Here is a 19,546-nt window from a genome sequence, read left to right as displayed (position 1 = left end):
GATATGTTTTCTATTGATTCATTTGGCTATAAATTCAAAAGTGTCATGGGCTAAAACATTTCTACTCATTAAATATATTAAGAGATGAATTTAAATAAAATTAATAGCAACCGCTGTCCTTCTGAAACTTTCTTTTACAGGATCATACAGCAATCAAAATCTGACATCCAATTAGAGAAAAGGGGAAAGGGCAGGGGGAGATGACAGTTTTCATAATATCGAGCTTTGCTGATGGCGTAAGATGGTAATGGACTCAACTTACCAGCTTATAATACAATTTTCATTTTATTTTAAACATATTTTGCATGATATAAAAATATTGATCACAGTGAGCTTTACCAATTGTTATTGCTATAAAAATGGATGCAGAAACAATATTTTTAGTGGAAATAAATTATATAGTCATTATTCTTTTTTAAAATCACAAGAGAAAAACCTCAGCTGTTTGGTCATTGGCAGAAAACCAGTCTTTTAAAGAGGTCTTTTGCAGATGCGCTCCAGTCCATTTCTGTAACATTATCCACATGGTTCAGTCCCACAAAGTCTCTGTGCTCATAGTCCTAACATGGCAACACCGTTTTCCCATGACAGAAAAATGACGAACTAGAAAAGATACAATCTTAGTTCATATGTGGTCTTTTCCAATATGAAGGGACACAGCGACATACTTCTTCACTAAATGAAAGTCCCTGCTCACAATGCTTCACTCGAGTTGTACACGGTCGTCTGTAACAACTAGGGGAACAAAGAAGGACAGACTTTCGTTAAAGACCAAGGAGATGAATTTGTTAAGCTACAAATGCACTTTTGTGTGTTTTTAAGTTCCAAACTAGTACAGAATTACTCATTTTATCATAAAATTGTTCTCCAGTTTATACATTGCTAAAGTTTGTGCCTGGCGTTACCAAATTTAAGAGGAATGGAAAAACCTAAAAAAAAAAAGAAAGAGTCTTGCTTGCAGAAATAACGAATGGAAGAATGAGGTATTGTGAGCATTAGTTCTTTTGAGGTGCTCTGTGCTTCGTAGATGAAAGTAACATAAAACAGAAATTTTGGAAGTGAATATCTAAGGTCTGCCGATTTAGCGTGATCACGTAAGCATGGTAGCATTCACAAGACTCTGGGACTCGTTTGGAACCCAGACTTTGGAGCGATTAAACCCAGCCACTCTGGCAGGACCGTGGTCCACAGTGAGGGCCCCATCCTCACTCTTGACTTGACTAGACTGGCAGCTGGCTGGCTGCACGAGAGTGGCTCAGCCTCCCTCCTCCACCTGGGCTCCATGTGAAAACAGTGCGGTCTGGGGGAAGGCACTGGGAGGGACAGTATTCACTGTGAGGGTCCCTTTCCTCCTACCCCAGATGTCCAGTTTCTAGTAGTGGCAAAAGGACAAACAACCCAGCAGCCAGTCACATCAGCAGCCCTGTTGCTCCAGTGAATGGGAGCTATCTTTGAAGGATTTTTCTGGAGGATGAGTATACGTAACATGTGGCAGTGGGGATGGATATGATGCAAGAAAAATGCAAGGTGACCTGGAGATCAAACATGCACCACAGAAATACTACAGATGTGATTTTGCAACAGCATTTCTTTTACTCCAGAAAAGAAAGCATGTCTAGTTAGAATGTTATTTATTTATTTTCAGTTCTAAATACAATGACATTATTATAAGGCCACTGGTATTCCTTTACTAAAGAGATACAATTCTCAATGATCAATGTAAGTTGCTGACTAAGGCAGTGAACCACAGAATATATACTCTGCCTGCCACAATTTTGGAATAAATATGAAGAGAAAATGAGGAGTATATATATGTTCAAAATATTAAACTATCTTTTTTTTCGCTTCAGTATATGCATAAAACCTGGAATTATACACTTAGAAAAATGAACATGGGGAGAGAGTTAGTAAATAGAAAGCCATTAAGGAACAGTGTATGCGATGAGGAGAAACACAATGACAGAAATCTTTTCTACTGAGTTAATATAAGAATTCTGTAGACAAGTATGGCTGGTTAGTTTTTTTGCTTTTTTTTTTTTGTGGTACGCAGGCCTCTCACTGTTGTGGCCTCTCCCGTTGCGCAGCACAGGCTCCGGACGTGCAGGCTCAGCGGCCATGGCTCACGGGCCCAGCCGCTCCGCGGCATGTGGGATCTTCCCGGACCGGGGCACGAACCCATGTCCCCTGCATTGGCAGGCGGACTCTCAACAACTGTGCCACCAGGGAAGCCCAGCTGGTTAGTTTTATGTAAACAAAAATTTCAGGTTTTTCAATGTATACTGGGTTCACTCAGATTCAATATGAAAAAATGGTTTCATGATCTTTAATAAAATTTAGTATCTATATTCTGCATTTTTGAAATATCCTTTTGGTGATTAGAGTAGGATATGCAAGTAAAATTGGAATATCATTGCCCAGAATATTCTAAAGAGGAAAAACAAGGATTCCTATCAGGTCTTCTGAAATAACAAAGGAAGAAAATAAAAGTCATTAATGAGATACCTAGATTCATGGAAGTCTCCTCATGCACTAGCTAACATGTTAGTGTGGACAAATCATCAGAAAGATAAACTGAAGTGGGAATACAAACTCTTGAGAATCAAAAAGAAGGATACTTTATTTACTGAAGATAAAGGTAATGATGAACATTCATGCAGATACTAAACTGTAGATAAATGGAAGTATTCATGCAGATACTAAATTGTAAATAAATGTAAATAAATTGTAGTTATTTACAATTATAAATAATTGTAAATAAATAAATGTAAATAAAGTTTTAAGTTGTGTGAATAATCATCTGTTGAAAGGGTGTTATCACCATCTGTAAAGAGTGGGTGGAAAAAGAGAACCCAGTGAGAACTCCAGTGATGGACAGCAAGTGGTCAGAAAACCTAAAGGACAACCAGGAAAGAACAATGTTGTCTCACTCAAAACAGAGGAGAGCCTAAAGAGAAACTACGGAAAGGACAGTTTTACAGAAAGACCAAATTGTCCATCGGATTTGACAATGCAGGGTCTACTGAACTTGATTGTGGAATATTAGGGCATAAACCAGGTTCCAGTTGGTTGAATAAATGAGAGATGAAAGAGGTGAACAGACAAATGCCAAATGCCTGGTCTTGGTGCAACTCAGAAGACAAGGACAGAGCTTGGTTGCTACAGAATGCTCAAAATCGCAGTGAGATGCCAATAAAATAGAAAAAATTGAGGGGGACGAACACTAGAGTTGAGGACATTGAAGGTACGGAAGGGAGAGGGCGTGATTGGTGGAGCGAGATGCTGAAGGAGAGTGGGAGCAAATGTCAAAAGCACAGGTCTGGCTTATTCTCAGATCAAAGAGGAAGAGGTTCAGGGCTTAACACTGAAAGTGTTTGAGTCCAAGAGACTCATTTTTTTCTGGTGAAGAAGGGAGCAGAATCAGGTTTAAGGAATGTCTTGAGTAACCTTGAACAACGTATTAATTTATTTCTCTGATTCCATTAAATATTATACTTAGCTTAACTATTTTCATTTCTAGATACAATTCCACAGTAAACGGTATCATCCTATCCTTTGTAAAGCGTGCACATTTTCTGCACTTAGAACAGCTGTACAAAATTACATCTGATGGCATCATCATTTTGTTGGGGGCAGGTGAAAATGCTCCACAAGTGACTGTCCTTTGCATCTGTTCTCTAACTCACGTGGAGAGCTACTACCTTAGTCTCTGGAACAAGGATTTAGTGCATTCTGAGCTTGGATCTGGTTTTGGTTCCCAGGACTCCCACCTTATTTTTGGGGGGCAAAGTCTCATAAAAATTTAGCATTGGTTACAAATATCAGAATTCATCTTCCAGAACTTAACTAGTTCCATTCTAACAAAGAACCAATATCTTGGTTGAGAAAACTGCTTTGCATTGAGAAAACTATTTCCAGTAAGAGAAATGAATACTGTTTATGAAGATTTCTTACCTGCATGTTTGATGCTGAAACTTCTTTCCTTTCAAGAAGCATTTCTGTGGAGTTTCTGTACATTCACAGGCACATTTTCCAGGGTTTAGGGGTTGATTTCTTGGGCAGGTTCTTTTACATACGCACTGGCATGTGTTTTCGTCAAATTCTCTGTTGGCCGCACACGAGTTGGGGAAGAGTTTGTTTTTACAGACACATTGGCATGAGTTTCTGTCCAGTTCCTTGTGGGGTCCACAGCTGGAAGGCCAAAGCCCCCCTCTGCAGACGCACTGACAGGTCTCTTCATCCAGCTCCTTGTTGGGCCCACAGATGTCATGGAATCCGTCTGCAGAGTCTAGATAAACACAGTCAGGACATCTTTACTATCCCTTACTTGGTGCTGGGTGTGGTGGGAAACAATAAAAAGCCTTTAAAAGTGTTTTCATTTCCATGTTGTTCATTAAAGGGTTGTGCACACACACAGGTAGGTTCCTTCACAAAGAATTTCAAAATAATACCAATACAAAGCAGAAAGTGTCCTATTTTGTAGTGAGTGATTTCAAAGCATGAAAATGAATATTGTACATGTGATTTTAATATTACAATATTTGTTAATCAAAACAGAGACATTTAGTCTTTAATACAGCATTCGGCTTACCGTCTCCAGCATTAGAGGAAAAAATGAAATCTTGCTGAGCCAGGCATCTGCAGATGTGATTATTCCATATGTAATCTGTGGGGCAGGTCTTGTTTGCAGCCTGGCATCTGTGGGAGAGATGGGTTAAGCAAGAGAAAAATTGTTACATGGAAGGGATCATCTCTTTTCTTACCTACGTGTTACAAAATCAACAATGCTTGTAAAAAAAGCACCAAGATGACGTAAGAATATATAAAATGAAATGCAAACATTCCCTCTCAAACTGCTCCCACCCACAGGTGCTGTCAAATTCTAATCCCAGAGGTGACCACTGTTAGTGGAATGGTCTTATATCATTCATTCCAGATTTCTATCTTTTTAAGGCAAATGCATTTATTTGTATAATCACATACTGTTTTACTTCATGAAAAAATGGGATAAAGCCTTTTATACTATTCTGAAATTTCCTTTTTCCATTAAACGATATATTATGGACCTCTTTATATGTCACTTTATGAAGTTTGCTCCATCGTTTTTACTGGCTGCATCGTAGTCCATAAATGGATGTACTATTATTTATTTTATTAATCTCCTATTGGTAGTCATTGGAGTTTCTTCCAATTTACGGCTTTTTCAAACAGTTCTACAGGAAACATCCTTATACATGCGCCTTTACGGCCTCATTTCTGAAGCACAGATGCCCATAGCTGTAAAGCGTCCATTAATACAGATTTCCCACTCCTCGCTCCACAGAAAGGAATCAAAGACCATGTTCTTTGTTGTTATTCTAGTTTTTCCTTCCCTTCCTCCTTCTGTCTTCCTTATTTATTTAACTAAAAATCTGAACATATGGGCTTCAAATGCTCCTTTGATGTGCCAATTGTCTCACTGTTGCCTAACTGGGACCCCTTCGTGTTGGTGCCTGTATGGCATGACCCCTTTATTTTTCCAGCTTCTCTGCTTTCTGGGATGAACAGATGCCATACACTCATGTTGCCTGATTTCTCCCCCATGCCTGGATCAGCCACCCCTTCAGGGAGCCCTAATTCTCTTTTTTGGAGAAGAGCATTATTATATTTGGGGGAATAGATTATTGATCTTAAGCAAGAAATACCTGTACATATTTTTAGGGAAAAAAGTTCATAGTGCTATTTCCAAATCCAGTTGAACATTACTGGGGTTTTAAATTTAGTCCTTTGACTTCAACTAATAACTTCCATTAAAATCTTGGTTTCTAACCATCTTTGCTTAAATATAAGTATATATTGAGATATTTGCTTTATCCTGCAAATACTATATGTTTTTTCTTTTCAACTCATTATTTTGAAAGTGGAAAACATTTATGTGATCATCAGAGTTAAAATTATGAGAAAAAGTATATTCAGAGGTCTTTTGGATTCATATCTCCAGCATGCTGTTTTCGTAGCTTTTGGTTTATATCATCAGTGTTTCTTTTTGCAAAGAAAAGATGTAAGTCTATATGTATGTATTTTTTTCTTATTTTTTTACACAGAAGATAGCATCCCTTATACACTGTTCCAGACCTTGCTTTTTCACTGAATAATATTTCCTAGAGAACATTATACTTTCCTAATAATTTGAGGTATCCCTGAGAGCAAATCTCTACTCATTACATATTTTTGTCATTATTTTCTTGGGAAGTCATGAACATGTTTCTGTTCCACATAAAATCTAGACAGTATTTATCAGTTTGCCAAAATAGTATCGTGTTTTTAAATTTACATCCTACCCAAAACTTTAGCAGCCTTCCATCAAATAAGAAGCAGTTATGTGTAAGTATATAACAGCAATGCAATTAATCCTGGCTCATGAAACTCAAGTCACTCTTCTATCAATGATGATGAAACCATTCTGGCTACGCTGTCCCAACATTGACGTATATGTCGTTTAAGTAATACATTCCTGATACATGTTGGTATCAGGTGGGTACAGTGCTGTTGTGGTCGCAGTAGAAAAGCATCTTTAATTTTGCCAATATGTGATTTATACTGCCGTTACTTAAGCCAGTGTTTTTCCAGCTGTTAGCAGCAACCCATTAGTGGATCTTGAGCTCAATTATATGGGCTGGGAAATGCATTTTTAAAATATAAAAGAATAGCATATAATAAAATATGAACTACTAGAGTGCACGTGGTAAAGAATGTTTTCTGCAACTTTACTTCAATTATATATATATATGCATATAAATATTTTTGAAATGTATGTAATGTGCATGGACAGATACGTGTGTATAAATACGCATATACAACCCCCCCCACACAACCTCCCTGTCTCCCACATGTGTGGTGTATGTGTGTTTGTGTATAGATGGTTGCAATGCCAGATGTATTTGTTTTAGTTACAGTCATTAAAGTAGACAAAACACATCTAAGCTATTTAAATGGGAAGTGTCAAGAATAATCTCCATCACTAGCCTAAGGGAGGTTGGTGAAAGATAAAATCTTCAACTGCAGGAGTATGTGTTAATGTGTCTGTGCTTAAGTATAAATATGTATGCAAAACTGCTTATCCCAAACAGGTATGAAGCAAAAACAATTTCCTCTCTCTTATGTAGTGAGGAAAAATATAGTTTTCTCTCTAATATTTCGCATCTTCAGAAGTATGGATTCAAAAGTATGGACTGTGTGTAGAAATGAATGTAGGAAATGACATTTCTGGAAGTGTCATAAAAAACAAGAAGGTGCCTTGCCTAGTTTTATAGAATTAAATAGTGATTTCATAGTTCTTTTGCTTTTGAATGTTCATGATAAAAATACGGCCTTCAGAATAACACTTTCAATTATGTTATACCTGAAATGTTTTGCCAACATAAACTTTTATTGCCAACTAATTATGGTTTGCTCAAAGTGAATTAAATATTTTAATTTCTAATATTCTTAAAACTTAAATTTCTAGAAAACTATAGCTTCAGAAGCTTTGCCAAGAATAAAAAAAACTTCTACTCATCAGTGTTAACACACAATTCAGTGCTGAAATTTAGAATCCTAGTAAGATACGACTTAATTAAAGAAACATATATTTGACTATACTTCAATAAAAAAAGCATATTTGGATAGAATATATTTTTATAATTACTTCAAGTTCCCTGCTCTAAAAGTGAATAGCATCTTCTAAGTGTTTAAAGCTTCTCATGTGAAAAGATGGGAGACACAATTTCCAAAATATTGTTATGTTAGAATGAAAGGAAATGTTTTCATGGTGGATAGAAGATTTAGCACAATTTACTTACCTTCTACACATCTTAATTTCCAAAGCATTTTTATCCTACTGAAATTTCTCTTTGAGTTCTGAATATTAATGTGTGTAAACATATTTTAAAATTTTATAAATCAGTTATCTTATATACTGTATTTATAAAACCTATTGATTCAAAGGCACATTTTGTTTGCATAGAAAAGCAGAACATTGTGCAATTATTTGTGAAGTAATTTATGTTGAGAATCATATGTAAATAGGTTAACTTTCCTACTTTTCCTTTCCCATCCCTACACACACTAACACATCCACAATCCTGCTTATCATTTGTATGGAGGATAAAGATGCTTTTCTAAGAATTATTTCATTAATTGTTTCAAAACTTCACTTGGCTGGTTTGGTAGCTATTGCTTTTTGCTAATGAAAACCGAGGAACAGGGCTTCCCTGGTGGTGCAGTGGTTGAGAATCTGCCTGCCAATGCAGGGGACACGGGTTCGAGCCCTGGTCTGGGAAGATCTCACATGCTGCGGAGCAACTAGGCCCGTGAGCCACAACTACTAAGCCTGCGCGTCTGAAGCCTGTGCTCCACAACAAGAGAGGCAGCGATAGTGAGAGGCCCGCGCACCGCGATGAAGAGTGGCCCCCGCTCGCCGCAACTAGAGAAAGCCCGCGCGCAGCAACGATGATTAAACACAGCCAAAAAATAAATAAATAATTAAATAAATAAATAGCGTTACCAAAAAAAAAAAAAACCAGGGAACAAAAATTTAACGGTTTGTGTGTTAGAGAACAACAAATTTAATGATCAAATCCATCTTATTTTGCCATTGACCTTCCTTTGGAAATGCTAGAAGATTAATCTGCTCCAAAATGTGTTAGGTTCTACACATTGGGTAATAATTACTAGCTCTTGTGCACTGAACATTGTAGTAGGCTACTTTGTGCATCCTATGTTTTGGACTCTCATCTCTACTTTTCGTCACTCGGGTTTTTATATACTTGAAATTCCCTGACTCTCCAAATCAATATTTAAGGAATGAAGACATACTACCACCTTTATTTGGCATTAGTTAGAGCTGAGCTGAAATGTTATTCTTTTTCAAATCACTATCATCTTGGTAATGTATTTCTAAGTGGAAAAAATGAACTGCATCTTGATTTATATTAAAATGCTTATTGATATAATTTACTAAGTATCTCTTTAAAAATATTTCATAGGTTGCTCAAAATGAATGTTGACATTAATTGAATACTAATTCAACTTGTAGCACTCAATGACTTCTTTAAAAAGCAAATTCTTTCTATGGAGATGAACTGTGCTGTTAATCGATTAATCTCATTGGAAGCTCTTTTAATTAGGTATCTTTACAACAACCCAGCAGATTAAAATTCTGCTGATCATGTGGCATCTATAGTCCACAGGTGTGTTCTTCAAATAGCTATTCTTTGCTAAATCTTGTTAAAAGTGGTGTATGATCCAGTAATATTAGTTTGAAAGCATGTACTACGAGCTCCAAGGAGCTTTACGTCATTCAGTTGGACATTCAATAAGATGTTCTTGTACTCCATTGCGAAAACCGTAAGGGAACTCTGACTACATAATTAATTTTGAAAAAATCAAAATAGGGTTTTGATTTCCTAACGGCCAACTGTTGATGTCGTTTGAACTTCGCCCACTATGATTAACATCACTCAGACCTGTAATACATTACGGCTTAATATCAGTCTAGACCCTTTTTGCTCAAGATTGCTCTCAGCATAGGAGGCGGGGGGGCAAATATATTCTTTCATTATCAGCGCCCTGGTTTCAACAATTTTATTCCAAAAGTCTTTGAACTGTTGTGTTCATCTTGAGTTCGTCATGCGTGGCCCTTGAATACACTCAGCAATCTACACAGATGTTGATTTGCTTATATTTTTGCAAGAGTGGTAAATATCAAATGAAAAGTGGTTAAGTAAAAATGGCCTTGATAGTGAATGTTATTAAGTAGCTTCTTCAGTACTATGGGTAGAACTCAGAATTATATTCATTTTAAAGGCTCTATATAAATTGTCTTAAAAAAGGAACATGTTTTACAGAAATATATCTCAATAAAACGCATATATTTATCATACCTGGTATTGATTTTTATGGATTTCATGCTCATTTGTGCTTACGTCTGCTTATGTTACTATTTTGCTTGTGACTGGAAGAACAGTGGATGGAGTTGGGTTTGTTAAGATATAAAAAAAAATAGTAATTATGTCTGATTGATGAAAATCCATAGTTTTACTAATTTTTCTAGACTTAATAAGTGAAAGGCTAATACAATCGTTGCATTAGTATAAAAAGTGGGCTTAGAAATCTAATCTTTCACTTTTTGTGCGAATATAAATGATTGTTTTAAAGCAGTAACCTGCTATATACAACAACCCAGCTACCATCTAAGACTTGGGTATAAAGCATGGGTTATGCCATGTAGTCACTGCTTGGCTAGCTGCGTGCAGGAGTGCTTGTTTTTGAGTTGGATGGTCACTAGAACCGGAGCACAGCAGCACAGGATGCTAGGATAAGGCTAGAAGCCTAGGTGGTTTCCTTTTTTAAATTTTTAAACTTTTTGGATTTGGTTGGATATACAAGGTTGAGAGAGGTATGGTAGGTTGAAACAATGGAAATCTAGCAGTTACTCTATTGGTCAGTTTGTCAGTTTTTATTGCTATATTTAACTCGAACTAACAGAATCAGAACAGAGAAATGATAAAATAGCAACCAGGAATTCAGTAAAAATGTCCTTCAATAGCCACTGGTCTCATTATCTCATCACAGTCACATCTCAACAAAAAAGCAAAACCAAAACAATGACAACATGTGTTGAGGGCATGAGAGTGTCGCTACGACATCAAAATGACTGGTTGAGGGCAGTGTTTCGGGGAAGGGAAGTAGGGCTGAACAGGGGTTATGAGGGCAGTGAAACATTCTGTAAGACAATATAATGGTGGATACCTGTCATTATGCATTTGTCAAAATCCATATAATGTGCAACAAAAAGATACTAAACTATGGATTTTAGTTGATAATGTATCAGTATTGGCTCATCAATGGTATCAGATGTACCACACTAATTATACTCCAATAAAGACCTATTTTAAAAAAAAAAAAAGATGCTAATAATAGGGGAACTAGTTGGGGGGGAGCAATGGCTTCCTGCTCAGTGTTTCTATAAACCTAAAATTTCTAAAAAAGTCTATAGATTTTTTAGAAGATGATTGGTAGATGTGGTCTAATAATATGGACATTTATTAAAAATAATCATCAATGTGATCTGGGTAAACTTGACACTAAATGTCACAAAATCTTTGATCTAATAGCCCCTACCTATGGGTAACATTACAGAAACAGCCTAGCGCAGAGGATGTACTGATGAAATCTTCTCAGTCATATACATTTTGCTGTCATTTCTACCAGTCAATCAGCAAGCCACAGGGATGCTGTGCTCTCCATTATTAACTTTTAGAAAGCAGAAACAGACAGCCCAAAGACAGGCACACTCTACAGCACGGTTGGCTTCCTTTTGGAAAAAAATACGCTTCAGGGTCTGGAATCTCTTACCTGAGTTCATATCATAGGTGCTCATTTGAAGGTGTTTGACAATATTTAGATGATGAGCTTTGTAGGAAAGAGGATGAATAGACATATGAATTAAGATTTCAAAAATAATTGCATATGAACCTAGGGCTTGACCTGCAAAGAGGATATTTTCAGGGAAGAATAAAAATTCATGTTTTAAAATGCTGAAAAAAAGGGTGGTTTCTGATCAACTGGTGCTAGACTATGTCACAGTTTAATTGGCAGGTAAATTATCTTCACATTTCTGCTCTGAAATAGTTTATTAAAATCAACATGCTATTCTGTTTATCTCTATTTTGTGTAAAGCAACAATTACAATCTTGAAATCAAAAGGGAAATAATGAAAAATTAAAAGGGGAGAAAGAAAAACTCATGGATATTCAAGTTTCTAAGCATTAGGACTAAGGATCCATTGTAATAGATGAACAGTCCAAAGACACTCAGATTCTAAATCAAAGGTTTTCGTGGCTGTAAATCTACTCTGTTTGTTGAACAGATGAACTGTCACAAGAATGAAGTTTCCCTAATAAACCTGAATAACTGTAACTTCTTAGAAGCAGGTATGCTTTACTGGGTATCTTAGTAAACATTGTTAACACTTTTGTAAAAGAAATAAAGGCAGTAAACAAACTCACAAATTAGCCTTCAGGCTAGATTTTTCAATTTTTGCACCTTTCTTCACCCTTCCTTTTTGTCTTTCTCACCATAACATGACTCTCCCCCATGATACAGCCTCTTTATCAGGCTGAAATAATACATATCCTCTATCTTTATTAACCATTAAAACAACTCAAGGTACCTTGGCCATGGTGAGCAATGTCTTGTCATTTCTCTACTCACAGAACTCCCTATGCTTCCCCAATACCTGTACAGAGGCAAAACACCGCAGGCTGTGCTCAAAGGTCCAGAAGCATAGTCTCAGCATTGCCTTTGTAATTTATCTCTACTGCTTTTACAGATTTAAATCCAGTTAAATTATTCGATTCTATTCATTGGTCCCAGAACGTGTTATTTTCTTTAGGATAACTTTAGGAACATTGTTAATGATAATCAATTGACTAACCAATACATTTACCAGTGGGTAAAATTAACTGCAAGGCACTTGTCTCTCAAATGTGACATCTCTCTCCTTTGATTTTATTCTTTTCCTAATGCTTGAATATTGCCTTCCCTATAGTATAATGTCATAGAATAATCATGAAAAAACTATCTATCTATCTATCTGTATCTATCTACCTATCTATTCATCCAATGGAATACTATGCAGCTGTTTAATGAACACACCAGGCCTACAGAAATCAATGATTACATCTATAAAACATACTGTTGAGACTAAAACTAATGGCCCAATTTTAACACAAAAATTTAAACACACCAAGGTGTACCCTATAATCTCTCATGGTATGTTAATACATCCACCTGCTATAAAAATAGCAAAGCACGAATGAGAATAGTACAATTTCTGCGTAGTGGTTACTTCTGGGAATCAAGGATGAAGAATGGTGACTGGGGCTTTGGGTTGTATCTTAAGTGAATATGACAAAATGTTTGTCAAATTTTGAATTGGGGCAGAAAGATGTCATTTTTTGTCCTTTACTGTATGCTTGAAGTTATTGTTTTTAATTTCAAGAAGTTAAAAATGCAGTAATGACTGCACCCCCAAAGGGATGAATTGGCTCCTAATTTAGTTGGAATCTCTGCTTTCCTACATTTTTAGTTGTGTGACATTGGGGAAAGTTACTTGATCCCTCTGATTCAGCTTCTCATGCGTAATTGAGACTTTCTCTCTCACTCTCTTGCTTACCCTCTTTCTTTCTCACCCTCTCTCTCTGCGCCTAGCACATAGTAGGTCATTAATAAATGCTTATGTTATCTCTGTATCACGTCCTTCAGGTCATGGAGTCAGTCCTAACCATTCTTAAGCTTTTTCTGATATTTGATCCTCTCACCACTTCTTTCCTTCAACTCTTGTTGGCTTTTGCAATATCTTTTGGATTTGGTAATATATTTCTCGCCCAGTTTTTATGCCTAAATTTTCTGATTGGTCTCTCTCAGTCTCGTGCTAGTCTATGATTTCTCCGAGTTTCCGAAACATTCATATTCCCCATGGTGTCATCTGCTGCCCCTCTTCCCTGCTTATGTCCCATGTTTTCCTTGGCTGGTTTAATTTCTTCCAATTGCTCTAAGTGCCAGTTACCTATTGGCAGCTACCCAATGGGCATGCCCCCCCACCCCAGTGTCTCCCCAGCCCCAGATCCACTGTCTGCTGAACGTTCCACTCTGATTTCTCAGAGATGCTGCAAAAACTCAAAGTGCGCACGTAAATACTAAATTCTCCTTCACAAACCCGTTCTTCCCGTGAACAGGTATTCCCCGTCTTTTTGAATATCATACCTGCAGTTTCATCTTCAACTTCTCCCTCTTTGTCGTCCCACACACGCAGTTGCCAAGTCATATACTTTCTTATATTTCAAATGTCTTTCCATCCCCACTTCCACTGCCTCGGTACCCACTCTTATTTTTTCTCTCTTGGATTATTTCAGAAGTGTCCTCTCCACATTTTCCAACTCCTGTTTGGCTTCTCTAATTCACGTACTACCTTGCCACCAGGCTGTTCATTCTATCATGTAAGATGTAAATATCACGTCCCTACATGTGTCTTTTAGTGGTTCCTGAGCGACTGGAAGGGAAAGAGAGAAGAAGTCCATCCCTGGAATGGCGTTTGCACTTCTGCTGACCTCTCTGGACTTCTGCAGACCCTCTCCATCACACACTCTGCTGCAGTCATGCATCCACCGTCACCTCCTCTCCTACACCAATTCCAGTCCTAAGGTTACATGTCTGACTCCCTTATGGGATTTTTTCTGGAATAGCAATCCTATCTATCTCTATAGCCTAGCACAACAGTAGTACCTAGAGGGCACATAATAACTGTCTGCTGAATGGCTGAATGAAGCAGAGCACAGTGTATTGTACACTTATTATATTAGATATATTTGTGTATGTTTGTCCTCTGGTACATAAGTTGCTTTAGTTAAGAAATTACATAATCCATTTATAAAAATCCTACGTTTCCTAGCACAGTGCTATGCACATAGAAGACTCAACATAAATACTCATGAATGAATAAACACCAAGTAGAAAGATCTTGGGCATCGCTTCTTAATCATAAACGGCTCCCTCCATAAAAAGAGAGTCTCCATCATTAACGGGGCCATAGAAATTCATGGAATTTAATCTGAAGGAAAACATGAGAGGAAATAATTGGAAAAAAGAGAATAATCTATGAGAACATCCATATGAACATGATAACTAACCCTTTCTGTTAGATACTGTCCTCCACCTCTGAATTTATGGTATTTTTTGTTGCTGCTGCTATTGAGACTTGAATTTTGTTTTGAAAATACTAGAAATGCTCTATGCTATTGGGGGAGAGCTTAAGAAAAAGGAAAACTTGACTTTTTATCTCCTTCTGACACTTTTTTTTTTTGGTTTTTAGCTCTGTATAGGCTAATTACATTTCTAAGACTCAATTTTCTCATTTGTAAAATGTTAGTAAAAATAGCAGCCAATGTTTATTGAACGCTTACTGTGTGTCAGGCAGTGGGCTAATATTTCACATGAATACTGACAATAAACATCATTACACCCTCGTGGGTTAGATGTTATCATCATCATCATTGTTGTTCTATTATGGTATTATAATCTTAGATTAATATGTAATATAGTGTCATGTTATTGAATAGACTGTGAGGACTATAGGTTATAAATCTTACACTGTATTGTGTTATATGTAACATTTTATTGTTTTGTTTTAAAGATGAAAAAGTGTCACAAAAAGTTTATAGAACTTAGCAGAACTCAAAAGGGCTGGTGAGCAGAGGAGGAATTTTCAAACCAAGAAGCCACCTACAGCGAGCACACTCTGCTCTGTGGTGTGTGTCATCAAGGCCACCACCTGGCAGCACTAGTTACGAGCATGAGTGGCTTGGTGCACAGTAATATTTAGGAGAATAAATAATAACAATAATAATATCAACATAACACACGTTGTCCCTTGACTCTGAATGCGCAGAGGTTAGGGGCAACCAGGCCCATCTCTGTCCTCTCGCACAGAACCTAGAAACATTCTTTGTCCTTTTTAGAGACTCAAGAATTATTTTATGAATGGCTCATTTTGTGAATGATTCTCTCAATTACTTAGTTATATCTGTTCTTAAATAACGTAAAACGAATGATATGCCACTTATTTAACCTCATAATAATGTAAACATAACACCAAGAGTCTGGAAAAGACATGACTCATCTTCCTCCTGGCAGCACTGAGCGGGATTTCATCTCCACAGGAAGGAGTGCTGGGAAGCCCTCCCCCCGAAGGAATCATTATAATCTTGACTTAAAGTGTCACGATAAAGATGTTAAGACATCTACCATTTTGAACCTCAACTAATTTCAAAATTATAGTTAAAGAAAGGGGTCTTTTTCTCTTGGCATTTCAAAAATCAATTTTACTGTGGAATGATTTGCATATAAGAAAATGCTATTTTTTTTTAATTTGTTTTATAAAAAAATTTATTTATTTAGGCTGGTCTGGGTCTTAGTTGCGGCATGCAGACTTCTTAATTGCAGCATGCGGGATCTAGTTCCCTGACCAGGGATCGAACCCAGGACCCCTGCATTGGGAGTGCAGTGGACCACCAGGGAAGCCCCAAAATGCTCCTATTTTAAATTCACTGCCTTTTTACAAATTGGTGCACCTGTGTAACGCTCACCACCATCAAAATACAGAACATTTCCATCACCCACAAAAAGTTCCCTTTGCTCAATCCCAGTCAATCCCCACCCCCTGCATCTTTGGGCAACTATTGATTGCTTTCTCTGAGTCTAGATTATCTTTGTCTTTTCTAGGGTTTCATGTAAATTGAATCATACAGTATGCATTCTTTTTAGTCCAGCTTCTTTCACTCAGCTTAACATTTTTGAGATCCATTCATGTTGTTGTGTGTATTAACAGTTCATTCTTTTTAGACTGCGCAGTAATATTCCACTGTATGGATAGACTGCAATTTGTTTATTCATTCATCTTTGATGGATGTTGGTTTCTTCCCAGTTACAGGCTAAACAGCTTATATGAACGTCTGTCTACAAGTTATGGTGTGGAAATACGTTTATATTTATCTTGGATAAATACCTAGGTGGGAAGTTATTGATCATATTGTGTGTATTTAAGCTCAAATAATGTTTGAGCTTAAATGTTAATCAAAACATTAGTATGTCATATGCCAAGAAGAAAAATTGTTGATACCCTCTAAATAAATATCTGGTAGTTATATAGGTTAAACATTGTTTTCTCATATGAAGCCAAAGTTAAAGTTAATTTCTCTTAAAAATTTTTTATTTTTTAAAATTATTTTACTTTTGCTGGAACATGATTATTTTGAATGTTTTAAAAATTATTATATTTGTATTGTTAGTTTATATAAATTGCTAATTTCCATATGTAATTTGACATATTACCATTTTTATAAGTAAATAAATTACTTTAAAAATTTCTCAGCAAATAGTTATGTTATGTTCAATATTGATAGCTTTTACATTTTTATTTAACTTTTCACTATAACATTTTTATTTTGTCCTTTTTAATCCTACGCTGAATAAAAAAGTAAGCTTTCTACTTCCTTTTAAATGTATGAAGCCCAGATATACTTAAGGTATATAAAGAAATATAAATGTGTCTGTGGTATTCAGATTTCATGGGGGAGGTGATTAGGAAAAAATGCCTATAAAAGGATCCTTAGGGGGTGACAATGGGAAAAAAAAAAGGTTGAATAGCACTACTCTAAAGGAAATATTTTAAAATAATACTTTGTTTTATTTTTATAGCTATATATGGGTATATAACTACATGTAAAGTTACATATAGTCATCTACTTTAAAATTATATATATATTCTAAATATTACACACATACATAGATGGATATTACATATACACATAGTTATGTGCCCACTGGCTTGGAATATAAAATACATTTCTTATTGTACACGGTGAAACACACTGAAAAACACAAGAGACAAGGAAATGAATCCAACATGAATCTTAACGATAATAATAAATCTGCCCTTTAATGACTGTCTCTTAGATGCTGGACACTATAGTCAGCACTGCGGAAGCATTCAGTATTTCCTTCAATCCTCTTTACATCTTTACATTTTACACATAAGCAAACTGAGGTTCAGAGACATGAAATACCCAATGTTAAAACGCTAATTAATGGCAGACCTAACTCAGCTCTGCTTACTAAGACCCAAGCTCTCTTTGCTCAAACATTTGTCTCTTCTTGACCTCCAACAGCATACAGTATAGTAGTTAGAAGAATAAGTACTGATGAAAGTATAACTAAAATACACAAATGCTATGAGATATATACAGATAAATAAGTTATTTATTTAAGAAGCATTTGTTGATGAGTGTAGTACACTTGTTTAGCTCCCAAGTTTGGAGCGTGATTACCAGTTCAACTGTAAAATAAGGCTAAGTACCACCAACTTCACAGATGCTTTTGTCAGTGTTAAATGAGACAATGTGTGTTAGGGCCTGAAAGTAGTTAACAGCTCAATTATTTTTAAGTGTTATTAGCTGGACATTACAGAAGACATAAGCCTACCTGAAATACTCTCGTGATCCAGGTTCACATGCAACAGTTACAGACCCCTAAACAACCCATGCAAGGATAAAGTAAGTATAGTAATTGCTATGGGAATTCACGAAGCAAAGGTGACTGTGGTATTTGGACACGACAAAGGCAGCAGAAAGACCTTTACCTGAACTCTGAGAAATAGATACGGCTTTGGAAAGGCAGAAAAGAAAGTAAATTTATTTTAAGCCAGGTCAGAATAGAAACAGTTACAGAGCAGGAAATAAGCGTGGTATTTAGGGAACCAGACTTTGTGAAACACAGACTTGGTGAAGAATAAGAAGCAAAACAAGAAAGGAAGGCTGACACCAGAAGACAGAGGTGGAAAATCGGTGCCCAATTCTTTGAGAAGTTGAAAGTCACTGACAGCTTCTGGTCAGATGAATGAAATGATGCCTTTGAAAGCTTACTTGTGACATTATACAGGAGTTGGAGACACATTTGACACAAGAAAGCTAGTACTGAAACCACCGCATTAAATCAGAAATCCATGCAGAATGAAGTGGATCAGGGTGACAGTGCTGGAAATGAAATAATAAGTTTACGTTGGAGCAGATATCTCCCCTCTCCCCCAAAATAATCAATAGCTTTTGGGTGTGATATAAGGGAAAGAAGGAATTAATGACAACTGCGTGATTTCAAGGCCTCAAAGAATATGAAAGGCCATTACTGTGAATAATGTAGAGGTAAATAAACGGACTTAATAAATCTTTGACTTTGTACCTATTACGTCTAATATAATAATAAACACAGCTATATAAAAGGGACTTAATAAAATATTATAAGTCATCAATATGGTCAGATCTTGAACTGTAATTCTGGAAACCATCAATACAGAGATAACAACTGAAGTGCTTAGAATGGGAGTTGCCAAGGGACACAGGTGAATAGAGCTCCCAGGGCTGCGGAAATGAAATCGCACCTACTACTTCAGGGGGCTGTTGTCTCCACTTGCATTAGTATGAATTTATTCACAGATGCTTGTAAGATTTTTTCTTTCTGTCAGTCAAATTAGGCTACCCTTGAGTTTTTCCTACGGTGTCCCTGGAAAGGTAACGCCTCCTATCTGTCACACTAAGTAAAGCAGCACAAAGAGCTCCAACAGGGAAAACTGCTATTAGCCCATCACTTTTATTGTCAAGCCCATGAAAATGAAAGCTTTCTAAAAAGGTTTTTGGTAAATGTATATGTTTACCCATCAATTTATTTATACTTTTGTTACAAATGTTGGAATTATCTAAGGTTTATTTACACGCCCATTCCATATTCCCTGGCTATACTAAAGAACAAAGAGCTGCATCCTAATCTGGGGGCAAAAAGTTCCTAGATCTCAGATGGCAGTGCATAATGATTCATTATAAACTGTTCATAGAGTCAATACGTGATGCTCTATCCAGGCCCTTTATAAGATCTAATGAAGCATATGTTGCCATATACCCAACTAAAAAAAGGATGCGAA

General features: G+C 36.5%; 1 protein-coding gene across 1 annotated transcript in view; it reads right to left on the bottom strand.

The window, feature by feature from the left end:
* Nucleotides 1–221: 221 nt before the first annotated feature.
* VEGFC (vascular endothelial growth factor C) overlaps nt 222–19,546 on the bottom strand; it is a 79,753-nt gene continuing 60,428 nt past the window's right edge. Inside the window, exons 5-7 of the mRNA XM_030829962.3 lie at nt 4,589–4,695; nt 3,952–4,285; nt 222–735 (exon numbers count right to left, since the gene is read on the bottom strand). Coding sequence (XP_030685822.2) covers nt 621–735; nt 3,952–4,285; nt 4,589–4,695 — 556 coding nt within the window. The 3' untranslated portion in view covers nt 222–620. The remainder of the gene's footprint in view (nt 736–3,951; nt 4,286–4,588; nt 4,696–19,546) is intronic.

Source organism: Globicephala melas, chromosome 21, assembly GCF_963455315.2.
Source record: "Globicephala melas chromosome 21, mGloMel1.2, whole genome shotgun sequence".
Classification (NCBI taxonomy): domain Eukaryota; kingdom Metazoa; phylum Chordata; class Mammalia; order Artiodactyla; family Delphinidae; genus Globicephala; species Globicephala melas.
Note: the sequence above shows the minus strand (reverse complement) of the source record. Positions and strands in the feature narration are given on the sequence as shown.